We start from the raw sequence: 20,922 nt of genomic DNA on the forward strand, positions 1-20,922 counted from the left end.
TTCACGCGCGTCAGACATTATTTAGATTTGTCTCTCTGCTTTCGTTGCCTCTTTTTCCGGTGTGAACTAAGCGACCCAAGTACTTTCTCCTTCACCTTTGAAAATGACGCCACGCATATCAGATTTTCTCGTGTTTCTTATTTTGAAAAAAAGTTGAAAAAGTTGAAAAAGGAAAAGTAAAAAAGAATCTGTAAATATTTTATACTACCATTCTCTTCTTTTTCTTTGTACACTTCGAATTTTGAATTTGGAATCTTTGATCTTGACGATCATGCCTTGCAAATATTTAGCTAGTGAAGCCATCAACTTTTTATAGAAAGATATTATTTAACATAACAATAGCATCATATCTTAATGAACTAAAAGAAGTACTAGCTACATTGTGTTACCCGTTGCGCATGTATTGTATCAACGAATGAAATTATAAAAACTAACGCTAACTAAATGGCCAAATATAATCAAACAGAAAAAACAAGAAGTTCTATATTATGAAACAGACTAATCGTGAGTAAATGTAATGATCAGATTAATCATACATTATTAATCTCTTAAACTCGACGACAAGAAAATCAATGAATACCTTTAAGTTAGTTGCTCTAAAGACTCTCTATATATGTTTATAATAGTAAAGCGAAGTAGATAGGTTTCGAAGAGGCCTTTTGCAACTTTATAATATTCATCTTGTAAAGATTCTAATCACTATTCAAAAGATTGATCCCGCCAACTTATTTAGTATCTGATAAAGATTTAGTCCTCTATATCTTAAAATGAATTGTTTTACCGTGCAGTGCACATTGAGAAATAAGCTAGAAGTTTCTTTTGTTGAACTGTCATTCTGGCTAAAATTATAGTTCTTTCAAAAAATTATAGTAACGGAAAATTTTCACATTTCAAGTTTGTTTAACATTACTAATCTGACTTTAGCTAAATTCTCATTTTATTTTAGAATTGCATGTGACATATTGGTTTGCTAACTATATACATCTACTTCAAAATTCAAGTTTCAACCTGAAGTTATATTCAGTATGTTTGAAAAGTAAATCACATATAGTAACATTTTGTTCAAAGCTTTAAAGCAATCAGAACAAAGTTTGACCATTTTAAATATAAAACTTACGTGAAGGAAAAAAAGTTGTTACATGACCTTTATTTTGAAATAATTGATGAGCATATCAATAGTATCAAAGTTTCTTTCAAAAGTATCAAAGTTTCTTTTCGTCCGTTGAGTTTCAAAAAACAGAATCATCAGAGCATATCACTTTGGATATAGCTTTTAAATTGATCCTGGGTACTTTTTCCTTTCTATGTTACCAATAATTAATCTATTATATATTATGTCATAAGATACATACCGATAAGAAATAAGTGAAATATAATGGTTACATCATTAACTGAAAACATATTTTATTCACTGCAAACAAATAAAATAACATAACATAGTAATTTTGGTAAGATCTTAAAATATCTGAAGTGACTTAATATGATTAATTAGATTGAGTTACCAATTAATATAAACTGAATAATAAACGTTTATTAAACTACAATTTCACTTAACATATCAAAATTTCACGATACTTTTGTTTACCCATATAGTTTTGCTTTAATTTAATTAGTTGGTGGGTCCTCGCAAATAATGAGAAATTGTGTGTTCTTCTTGTCCTTATAAATACCAAGAACTTGTTTGCACATTTTCACACACACTCCAACTTAAAGCACTATCATTATCACCATCATCATTATCAGCCATCACCATGACCCAACGAGCCAACCCTAAGACCGGCTGCCTCACGGCGGTAGTCCGCCGTCTTCTATGCTCTGGTAGCCAACAGACTCACCCTTCCGACAACATCCTCGACTCTGACGAAACACTCCAACTACTAATCTCTTACGAAGAAAACGAAGAGCCAAAGAAAGAGATCAAAACCGAAACCGAAACCCAAAACGATGACGTCTCTCTTCACCCTCCACCACCTCCTCCTCCTCCCAACGTTGTAGCCAAACTCATGGGGCTAGATCATCCCGCACCCGGATCAAAACGGTTCCGGTACTTTGATGATTCCGGTTCGGCTGTCACAAGGAGCAAATCGGTTAACTTCATGGACTACATCCTAAAAGGTCACGAGGAAGAAGAAGAAAACGAAGACGAGAAAGACGGTCAACGTCAGTGCCGGAGAGTCAAAGCTTCCGTTTCTTTCCGTGAGATAGTCCCAACCTCGGCGAGATGGAGCTCTAATAACCAACAAAAGAAACATGATTTCCTGCTGTTGTATCTTGACAAGCTTGACGAGAAGAGAGAACTTGTCGGATCATCGTCTTTTTCGAGGTCTAAAAGGTTCGAGAAGGTTGTGGAAGATTCCAAGAAGCCGCCATTGCCACCTTCGGCGCCGAAGAAGAAGGAGAACGAGAAAGTTGCTAAGAAGTTTAAAGATGAGCCGAGGAAAGTTGCGAAGAAGAAGAAGAGTGAGAATCGAAATGACGTTAACGGAGCCAAGAAAGTTCGTTGGTTTCTTTCTCCATCTAAGAGTAAGTCGTCGTCGGAGAAGACTGCGCTTCTAGGAGAATCAAAGAATATTCGGGCTGATGAGTTTATCGGAAAAGAGAGTGAGTCGCCGGAGAATAAGTCTAACGCGAGTCCGGTTTCGGTTCTTGATCGAGATCTTTATGATTATCTAATCCTTGACGATGATTACTACTTCTCAGGTGAGTCTACGAAATAATATTCAAACATTTTTATCTCTCGAACAAATATTTGAACTTAATTAATTGCTTTTTGAACCTTCTTTGAAATTTTGCGAAAAGAATCATCTCATGTGAGTAGTTTCCTACTTTAACTGCAAATGAGGTAAAAATTTGGTCATTTGGTCAACATTTTAACCGATTCAGTACACTTTATTTGAAATACTAAATAATAAGATTATTCAAAATTTGACCAATATAAGAATTTTCCTTAAACGTTGGATTTATTTGAAAAATGATTAAATTTAACCAATATAAGAACATTTTCGCTTTTAACATTTTTCTTGATTTTACTGTAAAAAAAGCTGCGAAAATGAGACTTTCTCAACATTTTCGAGAAATTTTATTTTTATTTGCCCAATCATATTTTAAACGTCACTTTAATTTGAAAAATAAAACAGGAGGAGATTCAGAAAGTGCATCGGAGTTGTCAACAAAGCAAGTAGAGACAGCAACAAAATCTTCATGTTCTTCATCACCAGCAAAAACAAAAACAAGTACCAAGAAAGAAAACAACAATAGCACCAACAATGATTCAGAAGAGACAGAGTTTATCACAAAACTAATGAATATGCTCTCAGATCTGTCTGAAGAAGACATGAAGTCTTCCACTTGGGTTTCTACTTCGTCAACTAAACCCGTTGACTTTACTCAGGTCGAAGATTTTTGTGTCGAATTTGGTCAAGAGATTCTTGACCTTGTTATGGACCAGCTAGTTGATGAACTCTGTATCTAGTTTAAATTCCCAATTATCAGAAATATGTCGTTTTAAAATCTTGTAATCCAAATGTTAACCAGAGACTCACAACAATCGAAATTTTCATCACTCCATATTTTCTAAAAGTGTTATGCGGCCAATATAAGTTATTGACCAGAAAAATTATGGTTAACATTTATGATTAGTACTAAAGACTATAATGTACTCGTCTTAAATAGTCCTATAGACAAATATACCTATCCAAAACACAAGTATGTATATGGCGAATATCACCAAATAAGCACAAGGATAATCTTAGTGACTCGAATACTCGATCATAAGAATGAAATTAAATTCAAATTCGATATGACGAATTATCAAATGCATTATAAATACATGTAGTGGGTCCAAAAACGGTCAAATCGGTTTTCTTCTGAATTTTGGAGAGCTCCGTAACTTCGAAATACGTACTGTCTCCTTTATGTCTATTTCACATGCAAATCATGGTCTCCTTCTAACGTTACTTCTTTGACGTTTTTTTGTACTTTTCTGTGTTTTTTTTGGGGGGTTCACATGTAAAATTCAAGAACATTTTCCCACTCTAAATTATTTAAGTTTCGAATTATAATTATTTCATTTAGTCATAAACTATTTTTTTGCCAACGAAAAAGTGGTAAATATTGAAGGTCCTTGTATTCGAACTGGTGACCTCACAGAGTTGGTCACACGGCTCTATACAATTGAGCTGACGCGGCGTATTAGTAATACGTGTTTTTTAAAATGAACGGATATATTAGTGTGAACGCGTTATAACACGGTTTCATGTTTTCGGTATTTTTATCTGTTGGTAGCTGTCTTGCAAGAGAAGAAAAGAATAAAAATAACAAATTCTTTCTTTACAATTTACTTATGAACAAAATAAGTTTTATATATCACACAAATAACGCGGTGAAGTAATGTGGGACAAATGTGAATTGAAAGTTTTGGAATAAAGACTTTTGTTTAATTCTTGTTTATCGCCTGATTAATCGTTATGAAATATTCTTATTAACAGAATAAAGTAGCTAAAAGTATTCAACCAATTTGGTTTTGGACACCTATAACTATGAACAATATAATTCAAACTAGCATATCTAATTAATATCTATACAATTGTTTTATGCATGTACGTAAACTATTAAATGATTTATTAATTCTTATTCTTATCGTTTAGTTAATTCACATGTTACCTTATATTATATTTAGTAATTGCCTGCTCGTTTTACTCCCTCTCTATTTATTTTTCTTCCTCTAATATTGAAGGTTTATTTTTCTCCACCAGGATTTTTTTTGTTTTTAGAAGGATAAATTCATTTTCATACCACGATAACATATATCAAAATTTGAACATTTATCTTTCTTTTTGGAAATTTCAATAGTTCATATAAATATTATAAAACAAACATTAATTTAGATATATTATCTAAATTGATTTGCCTAACAAATTAACTAGCTAATTAACTTATGCTTAACACAAATAATGAGAACTTAGAAACCTTGATTATGATGATCATCATTATGATCTCTATTAAGCCTATTAAGCAAAGCATCGATGAGAGAATCTCTCTTCTGAGCCCTAGCTTCTTCTCTCAACCGTCTCTCTTCCTCTCTCTCCATCCACCTCCTTTCTGTGGCGGCTCTTTCCTCCTCTAGCTCCGCCATTCTCCTCCGCCACTCTTTCTCTCTCTTCTCCCTCTCTATCTCCTTCATCTCCCATGCATCTCTCCATTCCTTTTCCATCTTCACCGTTTGCCTCATAAACTCCTCCAATATATCTTTTAGTGTATTACCCGCAGTTTCAGCTTTCGTACCACTCGCAACGCCTTTTCCTTTTTTTGCACGTTTTCTTGGATTGGTCGAAGTACTAGTAGTAATCACTTCTGTCTCTCTTTTCTGTGTCTCTACTAAAGACAATAATTCCTCGTTGATATCTTGATTTGGTTCGTCAACTTCTTCTTCTTCATCATCAGATGAAAATTGATGATGTTTTCTCTTCGAGGAAGTGCTTGGTTCTGTGGCTTCTGACCACAGCATTCTTTGCATTCTTGCTTCAAAAATCGACTGAATCTCATTGTAGAATGGGAACTGCTGCCTAATAGCATCTGGCTCAGTGGTCTCACACGCCTGTCCCATGAATATTCATTATGTTATATAAACAATTATATGTAAACACGTAATAGTACCGACGCAAAATATTTTAGCTAACCAAGTATCTTAACTCGAAATCATATATCATAGGAAAACAAAAACACATGTTCATCATCTATATCACGTTTCTTTTACCTTAAATAAATGTGTGTATAGACTTTTTCAACTATCTTCATGTGTTCATCAGTAACGGTTCTTATTAAATCTTATGCACCCGTTATATAACGGTAATTATATTTTTATGGCATATTGTGTTACTTACTTACCATGTGATCAACGAACAAAAAGAGAGATATTATGGTATAACGGATCAAAATGTGAACATAGACAATATCATGATGAAAGCTCACCAATAAACGCGTAAAATTCTATTCTATAGCTCGTTACCATTAATGACAGGACAATATCTAAAAAACCTAGGCGATTAGGTTAAGCTCATTAATTGATGTATATATAATGTAGTTCACCTATACATACACCATAAACTAGGTTTCCATTTCAATATGCATAATATCAGTCTAACCACACAAACTAGTGATGAAATACATGATACACATAATTATAGTTTGTATATACTTGTAATCATGATCATACTAAACATTTATAGGTGTATATATCGGGACTATATATAGAGAGAATCATCAATAGGATTCTAAAGAGTTGAAGGGTAACCTTGTATCTAGTGACGAGGTTCTTCCACTTGCTCTTACATTGTTCTGCGCTTCGGACAAAACCCTTGTCGGCCATCTTAGCAGCCACGACTTCCCAAAGAAGCTTATTACGTTTGGTCTCCATGAAAGTTTGATCAAGTTCTTCTCTTATAGCCAAAAGCTCCTTTGTCTCCTCTATGCTCCACTGTGGGATTCTCTCCCCACCTCCTCCTCCTCCGCCGGGATCCATCGTCGCCGTGGTGCTCAGCGGCGGCGGAGGAAGCTGTTGCTGTTGGATCAAGTGATGATGAAGCTGATGGTGGTGGTGGTGATGTTGGAAAGGGTTACGTCGGTCCATTATTTGGAATCGAATTGTCTTTGTGACGTGAAGAGAAGAAATAAGAGGGAGATAATTTTATTTTTTTGTTGGGTTACTTATAAATGAAGAGAGGTTTCATTGAAAAAAAGAAGAGAAGACAGAGAGGAAGGAGAGAAAAGAGAAGAATCTAATTAATTTATAAGGATGTGTGAAAAGAAGGTGTGAAATCGTAGAGGGACGATAGAAGTGTAGTTTTTTGTTCTTTTCTCTAATTAAAATTATTAAGATGAGATTTTTTAATAATTATTGAATATACTAGAACTTATAGAATTATTTAGTTGAATAAAATACGAACACGAATGACTCTTTTGGTGAAAAGGACACAATTCGTGATTACATTAAAAATAATAAAGCTTAGATATCCCTTTTTCGGATGATAAACTCTAGATTTAAAGCAGCTAACTAAATAATTCATACTTTTTTTTTCTTCGTATTCTAGAGTTTAAAAATAGCAATCTCAAACAATTACAGGGGTAACTTGCATCAGTTAAGAATATCTTAAGTAAAAACAATCGCCTTAATCTTAGAGTAAAATCAAACAATATGTTTTTTTTTGACAGATTGATTATTTGTGTGCATCATTCTAAACACGCTTTCAAATTTGTAAAGTTGTAGAACTATATTTTTACTGTATGGTTATTGTTTTTCCTTGATGATGATTTTGTGACCAAGCTCAAGTACTCAACTGTCTCGTATTTTTTGCATTTGGTAGTTATTCGTTAATAATTTGTCCCAATACATATAAATGTTGCGTTAATATTTCGTCACGCTTACGAGTTACGAGTCACAATCCGATTTTTATTCTTCAATCCGATTTAGCCTTTATGGTCAATTGACCCACTAGATTTTCCTCATCCCATAATTCTTGTATTTTTCTTTTGAAAAATTCATCGTAACAAAAGTAACCTAATGGTTGACAGACAAAATATATTAAATAAGCTATTGGATCAATATGCTTTTAGAAGTTTAGATTAGCCCCGTGTCATGGAGGAAGAGATCAGATATAAACAAAGAATTAGAGAATTGTTGTTAGCAAGTTTTACATAATAGATACCTAACGTTCCTATCAAAATAAAAAAGAAGAAGAATTAAGTTACAGAAAACAAGACTACCGTTATGATTAGCTAAGAAATTAATTTGATTGGAATTGTAAATTCCCCCAAGAAAAAAAGAAGACTATTCATTTATGGATTGTATGATATTTAGTATATGAATAAATGGAAATCGTTATATTCGCAGTCGGCACAAAACAAATAATGCGTACGAACAGAGAAAATGTACTCTTGTTCTGAAATGGTTTGGATCCAGTGCAATATACAACTGTCAGATTCCCAAACACACATATGGTAGTACATATTTAGAAGCCGCGTCATTGCAATGATATAACAAGTAAAACGTACGGTGAATGAAACTTGTAGGAGTAAATATTTTTTATTTGTATCTAAAGAAAGATTCGTCGGGGTTGTATTTTTGGCTCTGATATGTGTAAGAAATACTAGTACTACTCAGTAGTAAAAAAAAAAACAAAAAAAAGTCAGCGAAGTGGTCCAAATAGCGATGAAGCGTGTTGAAAGTAAATCAAAATCTTACATGACATGCACTAGACTTCGCTCCCACCTGTCATCCCACGTGGATTCACACCTTATTTATTTATACTAAATTAATAATAATGTCGACTACTCTAGTGAATGATCTTTAATTTTTCTAATTCTTATGTTCAAAATTTGTGGTCTTTAATTATTTAAAAGAGAAATTGTGAATGAAGGAATTTTCTGTGAACAAAAGAAAGAATAATCAGTATTTTTTAATTTTATTTAAATGGAATCAAATAATCAGCAACGCGGAGTGTTGTTATATTCCACGTGTAAACGCCCACCATGTTTGTCCACGTGGCCATCTCTCTCTCTGTCTTTCACTTTTTATTTTAACAAAGATTTTTGTTGGCTGATGTTTATCCGCTCAATACAAGTAGGCCACCTCATCATCCTTTTTATTTCCCATCCAAATTTTTGCTTAAAAGAATTGAAGTCTTAAAGCAAAGAACAAAAAAAAAACGTCAGCCAAAAGCATATATACAAAAATCAGCCTATTCGTGTTATTTAGAACTTTTGAGGTGAATGTTGTTTAGGGTATCGCTCCGGATTATTCGGAAATAGTAATAAGTTTAGTCTTTTACTTTTGCCGTAACTTGGTGAATGCACATGACTTCCATTTTTGAATTTGGAGTCACTGCAACAATACATTGTTGTTACAAATACCAAAAACCTTTCTCACTGTTTGTAATACTGCTGGTTTTGAACCAAGACCATGAAAATGATATTTCAGTTGATTGCAGAAACTCTTCTTGTTCTTGAAAACATTCAAATATTTGACTAAACTAAACTCGATCTGTGTTTATTTTTTTGAATCTATAAATCATACTAACTTTATGAATGAATATTACTAATTCGTACATGTGGAGATATGCAAGTAATTTGCCTAACCAGAACAATCAAAGAGGAACATACATTAGTCTGTTTTTTCTTCTTCTTATTATTTGACAAGTAACAACAATTATTCCATGTCAACATCAGCACGTGAGGGTTGAAAAGATTTTAGTGAAGGAATTAAACGGGACAAGGTCAAGAAGATTGAAGAATGTGAGAAAAACGTAGAGATTTGGATTTTTTAATCAACAAAAGAAAAAGGTTCTTCAAATTTCGCTACTATGATTAATCAATTTGAATTACATTTTGACATATTGTTAAACGTTGATTTAGTCTTTCCAAATCTGTTGACAATGTTTACTATTAAACAAATATTGAAGCTTTTAGCAAAGAGATATAAGGAGAGACTTTACTTCACTAGTCGTCAGTCATTACTAACTAAACCGGCATCATTTGGTGGTATGTATTTCCCTTAAAAACCTTACCAAAATGCAACCAAAATAAATTAAAAAAACCATAAGCACATATTCTGCTTCTAAAAGATTCCAAAAAAGCTAGCAGATTGAAAAAACTGAAACGAGATGCTTCAATCTTTGGACATTCAAGGTGATAACATCCGCTTGATCCCTGATTTCTGCTCAGTGGTTAGCTTCGAAGGGAACTTGATGATGAATCTGATTCTCAAGTTTCCTTTTCTTGACGGATCTTTAGGGATCGGCATGCCTTCTCCTTTCACCACCTCTTCGTACGACGGACTGATCACATTGTTTACCGGAACTGTTAAGGTTCTTCCGTCAAGAGTAGTGACCTGTGCGGTGTAACCTGTGAGAGCATCCACTAGAGAAATCTTTTGCATTACCACAAGATCATTCCCGTCTCGTTTGAAAACGGGATGCGGTTTCTCGTCTACGATGAAAACGAGATCGGATGGTATGACTCCACGATGCTCATTACCTTTTTCCAGGAAGGTTATCTTTGTTCCTTTTTTCCAACCGGGTTTAATTTCTATCGTCAAGATCTCCTCAACCGGTGTTGGCCTCCTGCATTAAAGGATAAACAGAGGTTTTGTCAGTAGAAGAACGTAGAAAATAAAATTTCAGTAATGTCTTTATACTCATGGTAGTGGAAATCACAAAAAGTAGGAATGAATTTCGATACTTGAGATTGCGAAAAGGAAGATATTCAAGAGAGCTTTAAGCAGACATTCTAACAAGGATTAGAGATGAATCAAATTGAAGACAAGAGACACCATTACAATTTGTAGAGTTGAAGAGATTTCCGTTTTCATGAAAAAACAGATGAAGCTAAAATCCATAATGAAAGTGGTTAAGTAGGTCAAGGAATGTCCTGGTTAGCTATAGCTATCGGTTCCTACACTTACATCTATCATTTATGTGCCGATAGAGAGATCAAATACTGAATAAAGGTCACAGAGTACACAACTTAGATGCTAACAAAAACCTGTTCAAAAGAAGAACTTTCTAATAAGCTGACTCTATAGACTATTATAGCTTTCATAGACTAAACATTTGGAACCAAACTCCACAGAAAGAGAGTTTAAACTGTTCTAGAAAGAAATTGGCCAAAAGCAGCAGATATATCCCTCTACTAAAAGCCAAATGTGTGATCATCAATGGAAAAACAAACCCGGAAGAGTCAAGAACATCACGAGAGATCTTCATCTTCTTGGAGACACCTTTATACAAATCCTCCAAGCTACAAGGCAATTGTCTCTCAATAGGAGCAGATTTCCTAGAAGGAATGGAGGCTTCTCCTCCGGTAGTAGCAGCCCTGAAGGAAGCGAAGATATCATCGCCATACCTAAAGCCAGAAGGTCCTGCGCGTGAGTCGCTTCCCGTACCAAAAGAAGGCCTCGTGAAACCAAAGAACTCGGAGAAGATATCATCAGCGCTTCTGGGATTGAACCGGAAAGAAGCTCCGGCGTCTGATCCTCCAGGATAGCCACCACCGGCGCCGGGAGGTGGGGCTTGGTTTAAACCTTCTTCTCCGTATTGCTCGTAGATTGCTCGTTTCTGAGGATCACTCAAAACCTGATTCACAAGGAAACTGCATGAATTTTGAAAAAGGAAAAAGTGAAATTGAAAGAGGGGAATGGTCAAGGAGGGAAGGAATTACATCGTAAGCTTCAGAGATCTGCTTGAATTTAGCTTCGGCTTCTTTTTTGTTGTTAGGGTTCTTATCAGGATGCCATTTCATGGCGAGTTTGCGATAAGCTTTCTTAAGCTCGTCGTCATTAGCACTTCGATCAACTTCAAGAACCTTATAGAAATCAACCCCCATCTTCTCTCTCTCTCTCTCTCTCACTCACTCAATCTTCTTCTTCACTGGATTTTATTAGGGGTCGATGACTACTCTCTTCGACTTGTTTATTTCATTTTCTTCCGGGATTCTCATTTTAATCCAACTTAACCGATCCAACCGTTCGTGATTTTAACCGGTAAACTCCTTTTTTTCTTTTCTTTAATAGTATTCCCGTTTTATTATGATCAGTTTTTAACTTAATGGGCTGCTTTCTACCCAAAAAGAAACCTTAATGGGCTGATTGGTTAAGGCTTTGGGTATGCAAACATTCTTTTTTTTTTTTTTTTTTCGCAAGGGTATGCAAACATTCATGACATATATTTTTTATAAAAAAAACTTTTATTAAAGTCTTAACTCAAAGAAAACAATGACAATACAACCGCTAATGACTCATTAAAAGAAATCTCTAACTAAATTCTACAAAATTCATTTTGAAAAAAATTGCTACAATACATGGAATGAAGATTTCCTGCTCTAATCGACGCTTCATTCACTCTTCTTCTCCGACATAAGAGGTAGAAGGCAACCTGAATTTAATTTCAAAGTATCTCTTCTTCTCTCTCAAGTTACATAATGTTACACTCACTCTTCTTCTTCTTCTTCTTCTTCTTCTTCTTCGGAAGATTCTTTTGATTTCTCGATTTCTGTCACCTCGTTTTCTGAGGTTGCTGTGTCGTCTATCTTCTCATCATCATCTCGTAGTGTCTGGCTTGACGCTTGAGGATCTGATGTCCGAGTATGGCTTGTTGGTTCTGGAGCACTCGAGTCCGACACTTGAGGGGTTTGACTCATATCAGACTGGCCAGTACCAATAGGACTGCTTTGTGACTGACCAATAGGACTGCTCTGAGATTCACTCATTTCAGATCTTCCCGTATCTATGGGACTGTTCTGAGACTGACTCATTTCAGACCGGCCCGTATCTATGGGACTGTTCTGAGACTGACTCATTTCAGACCGGCCCGTATCTATGGGACTGTTCTGAGACTGACTCATTTCAGACCGGCCCGTATCTATGGGACTGTTCTGAGACTGACTCATTGCTGACTGGACGGTCCCTATGGGACTGCTTTGAGACTGACTGGCAACTACCTGACTGGGTTCCTGGTGATCTACTTGGGAGTGGCTCAATGGTACAGAAACTTGCTGAGACTGGCTCGTTTGCTGTGGCTCGCTTGCTTGCTGTTGCTGCTGTTCCTGACTCGTTTGTGTCTCATTCGCTTGCACTTGGCTTGTTTGTGTTCCTTGAGAATCAGGGACAAGTCCAAGAACAGCCAATGTAGACCTACCAACAAACATGTTTCATATCTCCGTGATCAGCAAATGGATTTCAAATAGCTGAAGTTGTTTGTTTAGAACTGGAATTCATGGAAATTTGAAAGAGGAAAGGTTACCTTGGAAGTGAAGATTGAATCTCTGGCTGGCTGGCATGTGCGGTTAGCGGAGCTCTTAAGGCCGGGATTTTAGTCAATGCGTTTCCCAGTTGAAGTGGAGGAAGCTAAATGAAAGGAATGTCAGTGATAAAACCGCTTTCCGATAGATGAGAACAGGTAATTTAACAATTGTGGAAGAGATTAAATAATCGCACCTGTAGTAAGACCTTATATGATTGAGGCTGTGTTGTCTGTGTGCATTTCAAAAACCCAACCCACAGTTTCGGATATTTCCATATCTGAGGCATACACATAGAGAGAGCCACCGTTTTATTTCCAACACACAGTCAATTATAAGAATGGACAATAGAGAGAATATAACGTTTCAAGACCAATACTGACCTGTTTGCTAACGAGACGAGAAAGAATCTCCAGGATGAAGTCCGACTATTAGAATATCAAGTTAAAGAGATTATTCAGAGAATATTAAATTGGGATTGAAAAAAGAGATGTGATAAGTTTGTTACCAGAGCTGGAAAAGCACCAATAGCTTGTAAAACTGTACGCATGAATAACATTGGCAGTGGAATTTGCTGGACCTGCAGCCAAAAACTCGCCAATGAGAAAAAATGTCCAGAAGAAGAAAAGAAATCAAAACATGAATAGAAGAAATACTCAGTACGATGGAGATTGTTATATACCAGTTGATTCAGAACACCGGCTAAAACCTGTTGAGTGAATGTCTGCCTCTGCGCAAAACAGGTATTGCATGCATCTGTGACCTGATAAAAGCATTAAAACATAAGATTTAGGGAAGCAACCTCAGTGTTGATTGTAAAACAGGTGGCGGAGATCTCCTAATAATTCATCAAAGCTGTATTCTTTGTTTGCTGTATGTTAACAAGGAAATTGTCGATATATACCTGTTTAAGTGGTATTCCATCTCTTGCTGGGTCAATGCTATGGATAGCAATTAAAGCTTCAGATGGAGAAAGCACTGGGCCAGATTGAGATGATCCCTAAGAACAAAATTCCACAGTGAGCAGATCAAACTTAACTCAAAAGCCAGACATAAGAAATGAATACGATACCTGCAGCACACGAGAAAGTGCAACTTGGAATTTCTCCATAGGAAGATTCACCATATGGGGAAAAATGCGGAGAACCTGATCGAGAGACAAGTTTAGGAAAATAAGAAAACTATAACCCAATGAGTCAATAAAAGGGGAAAAGGTAGGGAAAGAGATTTACATCATCTCTTGGCAGGAATGGCAAAATTGGGAAAAGAATCTCTACATCCTGTAGTCCCATAAAATGTTCAAAACCCAAGAAAACATTAGAGAAGAATTAGCTTATAGTTTTGCTCTTAACGAGTTTTCAATAAACATTCCATCGTCTTCACCTTTATTCTTGTATCAAACAACTTCCGTATAGTAAGTATCAATTCTGAAGAAGGAGTGGGCCCCTCGGTGAGGGTTTGAAGAACCTGTCATCAAAGAGGAACAATAAAGAAATAGTAAAAGCACATACCACTATTTACAGTATAGAAGAAACTGTGAAGGATGATAAAAACCTGTATAAGAAGGTTGTCACTCCCACTTGGTGGGTCTGCTATAATTTTAAGAAGCTCAGAGGATGAGCCCATAGTACGAACTAGAATAGGGATTTGAAGATGAATAGCCTACACAAAATAAACCGTGTGATAAATAGCAGAGAAGAAAATATATTATAAAACTTCTTAACTCTGGGCTCCAGTACCTGCTTAACGGGATCTGATGCATTCTTGTATATGCTGAATACATGAACAAAAAGGGAGTGCTTCTGCAAATAATAGACACATAGAAACTAAGAGTATTAGCAAAATTTTGCCACAAACTTAAAGACTAGATTAGTCATTAGTCGAAGAATGGTAAAAATTCGCAAGACCTTGGTACAGAGAGCAAAATAGAGTGACAAGCAGCGTTGAGCTTCAGTAACTGAAGTTGATGATGATGTTGCTTCGGAGGGCGTCTCCATACTCATACCACTAATACTGTGTTGCGGTTTGTTTGGTGGACTTTTCAGATCAAGATCCATCTAAAAGAGAAATGAAAATTCTGGTCACATATTTTTTAAGCAGTGTTCATTAGTAATCATAAATCAAATATAAATGCATACACAACTACAAAAATAAATTTCTTTGCAATAAGCGCTCACCTTATCACAATCATCACTTACGACAGAAAATAGCCTATCCTTTGCAAATTCCTCAATCTGTTCTGTAATGAATGATAAAGAATAGAGTTTGTTTGCCACCTGTAAAATGACCCACAATTATTGAAGTGATAACACATCAGTAGAAGGATACATTAAATCGCAGGTTTTACAGAAACATACCAGGCGGATTGCTTTCATGCGAATCTCTTCCAAGTGATGAACAGCACTCTTTCACAAGAAAAAAAAAGGAAATTTAGTGAGTGCCCCATAAACAAAAAAAATGAATATTACAGCCTTGACAATATGAAACTGTCAAATGCTGATAAGAGAAAATGAAAAAAAAGGCCAGAAAAGGAAGGAGAAAGAACCACAAGCACAATGCTGGGAAAAAAAAAAAATCCTGAAATGTTAATATGATGAAACTAAAGCTGCACCAAAGAAAAGGGAATCAGGAAAGGGGTGAGATAGAAGGAACCTGCAAAGCGATATTCAGGCAGTCATTCCGGATTCCAGGTCTCATTAAAATCAGGCTCCAAACAGCACTGAGACCTTGAGTAACACGGTCTCCATGTTGTAAATCCTTTTCAACTTCACCACTTCCAGGACAGCAAAACGATTCCAACAACATCAGAACTGATTTCGGCAGATGTGGAGAATCTCCAAGCAATTTACTTAAAGATTTGTCAGACGGTGGAAAAGAATCTCTTAGTGCTTCAGCCTGAAAGATAATAATGTTTTCTGAGATTCCCTCGTGAAAAATTGACTCAGATGCAAACAAAATTGAATGCTTACCACAGTTAGCAAGAAACTTTCATATGCAGACGCAGCAGTAGTTGAAGAGAAGAAATCTTGTTCTGCTTCTGCCTCCCCGTATAGCCTGTAAAGAACCCGCACAGTCAACTCATGTCCCTGAAAACATAAGAAAGGATAAATCTTTAAATGACCTTTTAATCAATTAGGGATGTCATCCAACATTAGAGTAAGATATTCTAGAGTCGAGCCAGTTCGAAACCCATCAAAATTAGAAAATATACTAAGATAGGAGAAGATTAGAACCTAAATCACTATCTCTAGCAAAAGGATTTCATTACCAAAATTGGGCCTTTTGATGCTATCAAAAAAGTAAGCGTGTATCACAAATACATAGGAATCACCAATCTAATTGTTCAACCTTCAAGTCAAGAATACAAATTCTCACCTCATGATTCAAATAATCCGAGAGAACGTGCTCCTGTAATATTTTCCAAGGGTCTAACTCTGAAGGAAACTGCAAAAAAGAAGAAGGCAAAAGTATAGGTATATATATTAGGAAAGTATGGCACTCTGAAGGCAAATGTGAGACAGAATGCCATCGTACTTCAAACAAACATCTTGCCATCTAGCATGCATTTGATATAAAACAGGAAAGTATAAACAGCCACAAACATAATACAATGGTAACAAGGGCACCTGATACCACAAACCAGGCTCTTAGAGTAGAGGCAAGTGAGGTAAGAATCATGCAGAGGCCGATATGTTCATATTTATCGAATTTCACAAAAACTTATGAAGAGTAATAAATCACAAGCTGAAATGTCAGAAAATATAATTTAAAAATTCACCTCAACTCCTAAATGAGCAAGAAGAGAAAAGCGGAGTTGTGAGCCACCAGACATTGATATTTGCTTATATGCTTCAACAATGCGCAAAAAAACCAGCTTTTGTAAACTGTCTTTCTCTTCATCAGAAAGGTCGACAACAGGTGCTGATATCTTAGGTAAGACAAACTGACTCGCCGAAGCAACTGTGCCAACCGCCTTTGGACTAAATTCCTCCAACTTATCCACAGACATTGAGGGAATTACATCGACAAGAAGTTTTCCACTGAAACTCGCATTTTGATTTTTGCTTGCAGCCTCCACATTCGTAGAACTCAATACATTAGTAACAAGGGCTCCTGACCCATCATGTTGAGCAGAAGATTCCAGTCCAGGTATTCCACTTTCTCTATTCCCTATGTAATGCACATTTTGTGGAGACACAGTATTGCTTTCTTCATTTTCTGGAAAAGAAGTATCACAGGTAGCTAATAAGCCAGGTGGAGTTCTTGCATCTTCAGCTGGAAACATTTGCTGGTCCACATGAACAGAATAGACTTCCTCATCTTCCTGTTATTGGTGAGATTTTAGTGTACAATACAACTTTAAAGACGAGAAGGTAAAACAAGGAGCATAAAATATAACACAGATAGAAATACTAAATCGAGCAAAGAGCACCCATACATTGTGAGGATTTATCAGGGCAGCAATTGGTGGGAATGCGGTTGACAATGAAAGGACACCCGCTACAAATGATGGTGGATATTTAATTTGTGCATCACTGCCAACTATACACATGTTCATCACCAACTCATCGGTGCCATCAGCATAAGAAGAACAATTTGGTGGAATATTATGCATATTAGCCATCACAACATCAGTAAGTAAATCCGCCGAAATACTTGAAATAAGAATCTCCAAAGATCCAATTGCTTTTTCACCCTGAGAAACCAAGGTTCCAAACAAACCAACTAGCTGCTGAGCAGGTCCACTATCACTCACTCCTCTGCTATCACTTGGTCCGGTCGAGGTAGAAGCAACCCGAGGTAGAGAGACCCCATCATTACCATTTAATCCGTCAGTGGATTCTTCTGACACAGAAGGTGTTATTCTTGCACGTTTTCCATCGGAAGCATCTCCATTTAGATCAATATTGTATTCTGATCCAGATCTTTTCCTACTTAAGTTACTTTCTGCTACATCAGAACTTGCACAGAGAGGATTCTCTTCCACTGATACCTGTAATTAATAGTTGGCTTTTAAATCTGTATTCAATATACATAAACCAAGAAAACCGGAGAGACACATGCACACACATCGATAAACAAACGAGGAACAAATTACCTTGGTATCTTCTACACTGTCTTTGTCCTGAATGCTTCCGTTAGTCTTGTAAAAGAGATCTTTCGCTTTGGCTGCCTGACCTCCACCTTCTATCTCTTTAAGAGCACTGGTCAACCGGTCCTTCCACTGGAGAAAATTGACAGCATACAGAAAATTGCAAGTTAACTACGAAAATCAACTCCATGGAGAATACACCATCAGAAAATTTATAAGAATTAGTTATACCACTATTAGTTAATTACCAGCTCAGCATAATGAAAAAAAATCTATAATATAAAATAACAGTGAACCTAATCATTGTAGGTAACTAAAACAAAATAATACCGGTGCAGCAGCGGGATGTGTACATTTCAAGCAGGAGAGAAATACAGTCTTCAAGGCAAGATTTGTTGCTGCAGCATACACTCCTTTGAGAAAGCTTAGGGGATCCAAGCTCAGTAGAACAGGTAGAATTCGTCCACAGTATGCAGGACGTTTCTTTGCAACTGATGAAAGACTGTATAAGAAACAGAATCAAAATGAAAAGGATATCATGAAACATAAGACAAGCTTACATGACATTCTGGATCCCCATCTACACAATTCACGATGAAAGAGTACCGGCAGATTACCAAACACAGTTTTCCCTTAAATATTAGTAACTGTGTGTGAGGACCAAAACATATTTTTATACTTGCCCCGTTCTAATCACAGGAACCTCGTCCTTACTAGATTGGATGCTCTTCAGTCAAAAGTCAAATCTAAGTATTTCATCTATGTTCAGATTATAAAGATTTTCTAGACCACAACGAAAGTAATAGAAAAAAAACATATAGAGCTAGATTTTTAGGATTCATAGATAATTTGCCGGTATTCTTTCCAAGCTCCAAAGTCCAAACTGATTGAACGATACCAAATTAAACTACGCATATAGATGCACTTAAAAACAACTCACCTATTGATAAGAACAATAATCGTCGAGCTATTTAGAGATTTTGCTGCAGGGTGCCTAAGCTGATCAAGCAGTAAACCCAATTTCTGGCTGGCCTCAATTGACAAATCTCCAATTTTCAAAACAGGATGACCCCCACGGAGAATAGATATATTAAAATCTGCTTCAATTCCTTCAGGACAGGTAACTAGATTGTATAAGAACCTAGTATCTAATAAGATACTAATAAAACAACAACTTCTAGTTTCACGGAATTGAGCGGATAGATCCATAAAGATTTACCTTCATGAGGAGTATACAAGAGAATAAGCGCTTCCACAAATTTCATAGCGCATAATTTTACACCACTATTTCCTTGCTAATATACAGGTCACAAGAAAAAATACAATCAGATAAGAAAGACGACCCATGGGGGGATTAGAGAAAGCATTAATTCCCACCTTGAAAGCCACTGAGCATATTTCATCCTTGAACTTAATCAACCATGTCCATGAAGATTCAAGAAGATCATTCAACTCACTAGAATGCAAACCCTGGAAGCCAAATAGCAATAAGCGCGTCAAATAAGAAGGGATTTACATACGAAATGCAGGAAGAACAGGTCACAAATACAGAACCTAAAAACAAAAACAAGAAAACAACCTGAACTGCCACTCTTTCGAGGGTGGAACGGAATAAATCAGCTCCACAAGCAATGACCTGCCTGGCCACAGCTGGTGTCTCATCTTCAAGAGACTTAATTAAAAGGGGCACTATTTCAGGTATTAATTCCACATATTTCAGGCCAATTTCACCAAGTATCCTGCATTTGAAATATCATCAGAGGTTCAGCGAGTTATGTAGATTCCCTAGTCGCAAATAATTCTTTCAGCAAGCTGATAAGAGTAAGACAGACACTGAACCATCACTTATGATCACTGCCTGAAGTGAGATGAGATGTTGTCCATGATTAAGAGCAAGTAAATATACAAAGGCAAGAAACTATGCATCATTAGTGTGGCCATGTATATAATTATAGAGAGAGACGGTGATTACAAAAATAAAGGATTCACAAAGACCAAGAATCAACAATTTCATCATTTAATGTATAAAAACTCCGGAAATTCATTTATATCTGTGTAGTTACAAACAAATCCGAAATATTTCAGAAACTCCAGCATGAAATCACCACAAGAAGAATAAAACTAATCGGGGAAAGAGTTACAGATTATACAATAACGGAGCTTACTCGGCGACAAACTTGCGGACAGCACCGAATTGATCGGAGAGAAGATCGAAAAGGTGAGGAAGCAACTCCGTGGGAAAAACGGAATCGTCTTTTTGCAAATCCCGGCGCATATAGCGCAAGCGTTGCAGCTTGGGAGGCAATTCCGTCGCTGATTTGGCGGAATTCGCGAGATCTTTAAGCCTTGCTCTTGAATACGAAGCCATGATTCCAACCATAACAAATAGGTTTCAAACAATCGATAATAATATATACACTAGTGCCCAGAGCTTTGATGGATATGCATCTATCTTCTTCTTCTTCTTCGACTATGGCATATAGGGTTTAGAGACAAGGACGACGATGGAGATTCGTTTTATTTCTGATATGAACACTAATGAACTGATTTCCATTTTTGAGGTCTTTCCTAAAGGAGACTGATCAATAGTTACACTACGTCGTTTGGATAAAGAAAGAAATTGTGTTATGGTCCCTCATATTTGATAGTATATTATATAAGTCTCATATAGTTAGTGAATTGATTAAATAGGCCAATGTGCAGTAATAATGGGCCGATGTGGGCCTATTTCGATTGATATTTAAATTGTATCCGTGTTTCTGGTCTTACCGGAGTCTTTTTGGACAAAATGCGAGTGATGTGCAATCAAATCACATTTACAATTTGGTTAAGTTTTGTTTGATTTTGGTTGATCTCGGTTAACAAAATTAACCTGTTAGTAGTGAGAACCTTTTGAACTTTGAAGTAATGCTCTTTGGAGAAATTGGATCCGGCAGAGCCAAGAGCTTAGAGGCTGAAGTCAAGGGATATATACTCGTATCCCTAAGTCATGGTGTCGTGTAAGACCTTCAAGAACTCGATTTTGAACAAAAGAGCTCTAT

The 20,922-nt window shown here is 36.2% G+C and overlaps 4 protein-coding genes across 9 annotated transcripts; 1 reads left to right on the forward strand and 3 right to left on the reverse strand.

Moving 5' to 3' along the window:
- Positions 1-1,622: 1,622 nt before the first annotated feature.
- Positions 1,623-3,644, forward strand: ACI1 (ALC-interacting protein 1). The gene is made up of 2 exons (NM_120215.5): positions 1,623-2,700; positions 3,138-3,644. Exons 1-2 carry the CDS (start codon positions 1,752-1,754, stop codon positions 3,470-3,472), a joined length of 1,284 nt encoding a protein of 427 aa, NP_195757.1. The 5' UTR covers positions 1,623-1,751; the 3' UTR covers positions 3,473-3,644.
- A 1,142-nt stretch (positions 3,645-4,786) lies between these two features.
- Positions 4,787-6,778, reverse strand: AT5G01380 (Homeodomain-like superfamily protein). Its single transcript, NM_120216.4, has 2 exons — positions 6,293-6,778; positions 4,787-5,596 (listed from the first exon to the last, which is right to left on the reverse strand). Exons 1-2 carry the CDS (start codon positions 6,626-6,628, stop codon positions 4,961-4,963), a joined length of 972 nt encoding a protein of 323 aa, NP_195758.1. The 5' UTR covers positions 6,629-6,778; the 3' UTR covers positions 4,787-4,960.
- Positions 6,779-9,334: 2,556 nt separating this feature from the next.
- AT5G01390 (DNAJ heat shock family protein) lies at positions 9,335-11,531 on the reverse strand. 4 transcript variants are annotated; one of them, NM_001161218.1, is made up of 4 exons: positions 11,212-11,476; positions 10,897-11,126; positions 10,030-10,115; positions 9,441-9,912 (listed from the first exon to the last, which is right to left on the reverse strand). In NM_001161218.1, the coding sequence occupies exons 1-4, from the start codon at positions 11,374-11,376 to the stop codon at positions 9,677-9,679; spliced, it is 717 nt and encodes a 238-aa protein (NP_001154690.1). In that variant the 5' UTR covers positions 11,377-11,476; the 3' UTR covers positions 9,441-9,676. The 4 variants fall into 4 exon arrangements, with proteins under 4 accessions (NP_195759.1, NP_001318451.1, NP_001154690.1 ...); NM_120217.5 differs by having other exon boundaries at positions 9,335-10,115; positions 10,723-11,126; positions 11,212-11,517; NM_001125676.1 differs by having other exon boundaries at positions 9,441-10,115.
- Positions 11,532-11,698: 167 nt separating this feature from the next.
- Positions 11,699-20,479, reverse strand: ESP4 (HEAT repeat-containing protein; the record flags this gene model as incomplete). 3 transcript variants are annotated; one of them, NM_001342588.1, is made up of 27 exons in its annotated part: positions 11,727-12,682; positions 12,792-12,895; positions 12,986-13,069; positions 13,173-13,217; positions 13,298-13,369; positions 13,472-13,552; positions 13,694-13,789; positions 13,862-13,936; positions 14,022-14,069; positions 14,173-14,256; positions 14,344-14,451; positions 14,529-14,591; positions 14,697-14,846; positions 14,967-15,065; positions 15,147-15,194; positions 15,442-15,684; positions 15,759-15,875; positions 16,165-16,233; positions 16,568-17,113; positions 17,228-17,782; positions 17,888-18,013; positions 18,212-18,383; positions 18,822-18,990; positions 19,101-19,176; positions 19,259-19,351; positions 19,461-19,620; positions 20,047-20,479. In NM_001342588.1, 27 exons carry the CDS (start codon positions 20,259-20,261, stop codon positions 11,980-11,982), a joined length of 4,401 nt encoding a protein of 1,466 aa, NP_001330014.1. In that variant the 3' UTR covers positions 11,727-11,979. The 3 variants fall into 3 exon arrangements, with proteins under 3 accessions (NP_001330013.1, NP_001330014.1, NP_195760.1); NM_120218.2 differs by having other exon boundaries at positions 14,529-14,562; positions 14,647-14,846; positions 17,888-18,007; positions 20,047-20,249; NM_001342587.1 differs by having other exon boundaries at positions 11,699-12,682; positions 19,101-19,351; positions 20,047-20,440.
- Between the last annotated feature and the right edge of the window lie 443 nt (positions 20,480-20,922).

Source organism: Arabidopsis thaliana, chromosome 5 (assembly GCF_000001735.4).
Source record: "Arabidopsis thaliana chromosome 5, partial sequence".
Classification (NCBI taxonomy): Eukaryota; Viridiplantae; Streptophyta; class Magnoliopsida; order Brassicales; family Brassicaceae; genus Arabidopsis; species Arabidopsis thaliana.

Excerpts from the sequence above, each read along its gene's own strand:
- ACI1 (NM_120215.5), top strand. The coding sequence starts at position 1,752 with ATGACCCAACGAGCCAACCCTAAGACCGGCTGCCTCACGGCGGTAGTC. Across the intron at positions 2,701-3,137 it reads CGATGATTACTACTTCTCAG|GAGGAGATTCAGAAAGTGCA; the intron begins GTGAGTCTACGA and ends AAAATAAAACAG.
- AT5G01380 (NM_120216.4), bottom strand. The coding sequence starts at position 6,628 with ATGGACCGACGTAACCCTTTCCAACATCACCACCACCACCATCAGCTT. Across the intron at positions 5,597-6,292 it reads ACCTCGTCACTAGATACAAG|GCGTGTGAGACCACTGAGCC; the intron begins GTTACCCTTCAA and ends TTCATGGGACAG.
- AT5G01390 (NM_120217.5), bottom strand. The coding sequence starts at position 11,376 with ATGGGGGTTGATTTCTATAAGGTTCTTGAAGTTGATCGAAGTGCTAAT. Across the intron at positions 11,127-11,211 it reads AGATCTCTGAAGCTTACGAT|GTTTTGAGTGATCCTCAGAA; the intron begins GTAATTCCTTCC and ends CTTGTGAATCAG. Across the intron at positions 10,116-10,722 it reads GATGTTCTTGACTCTTCCGG|GAGGCCAACACCGGTTGAGG; the intron begins GTTTGTTTTTCC and ends CCTTTAATGCAG.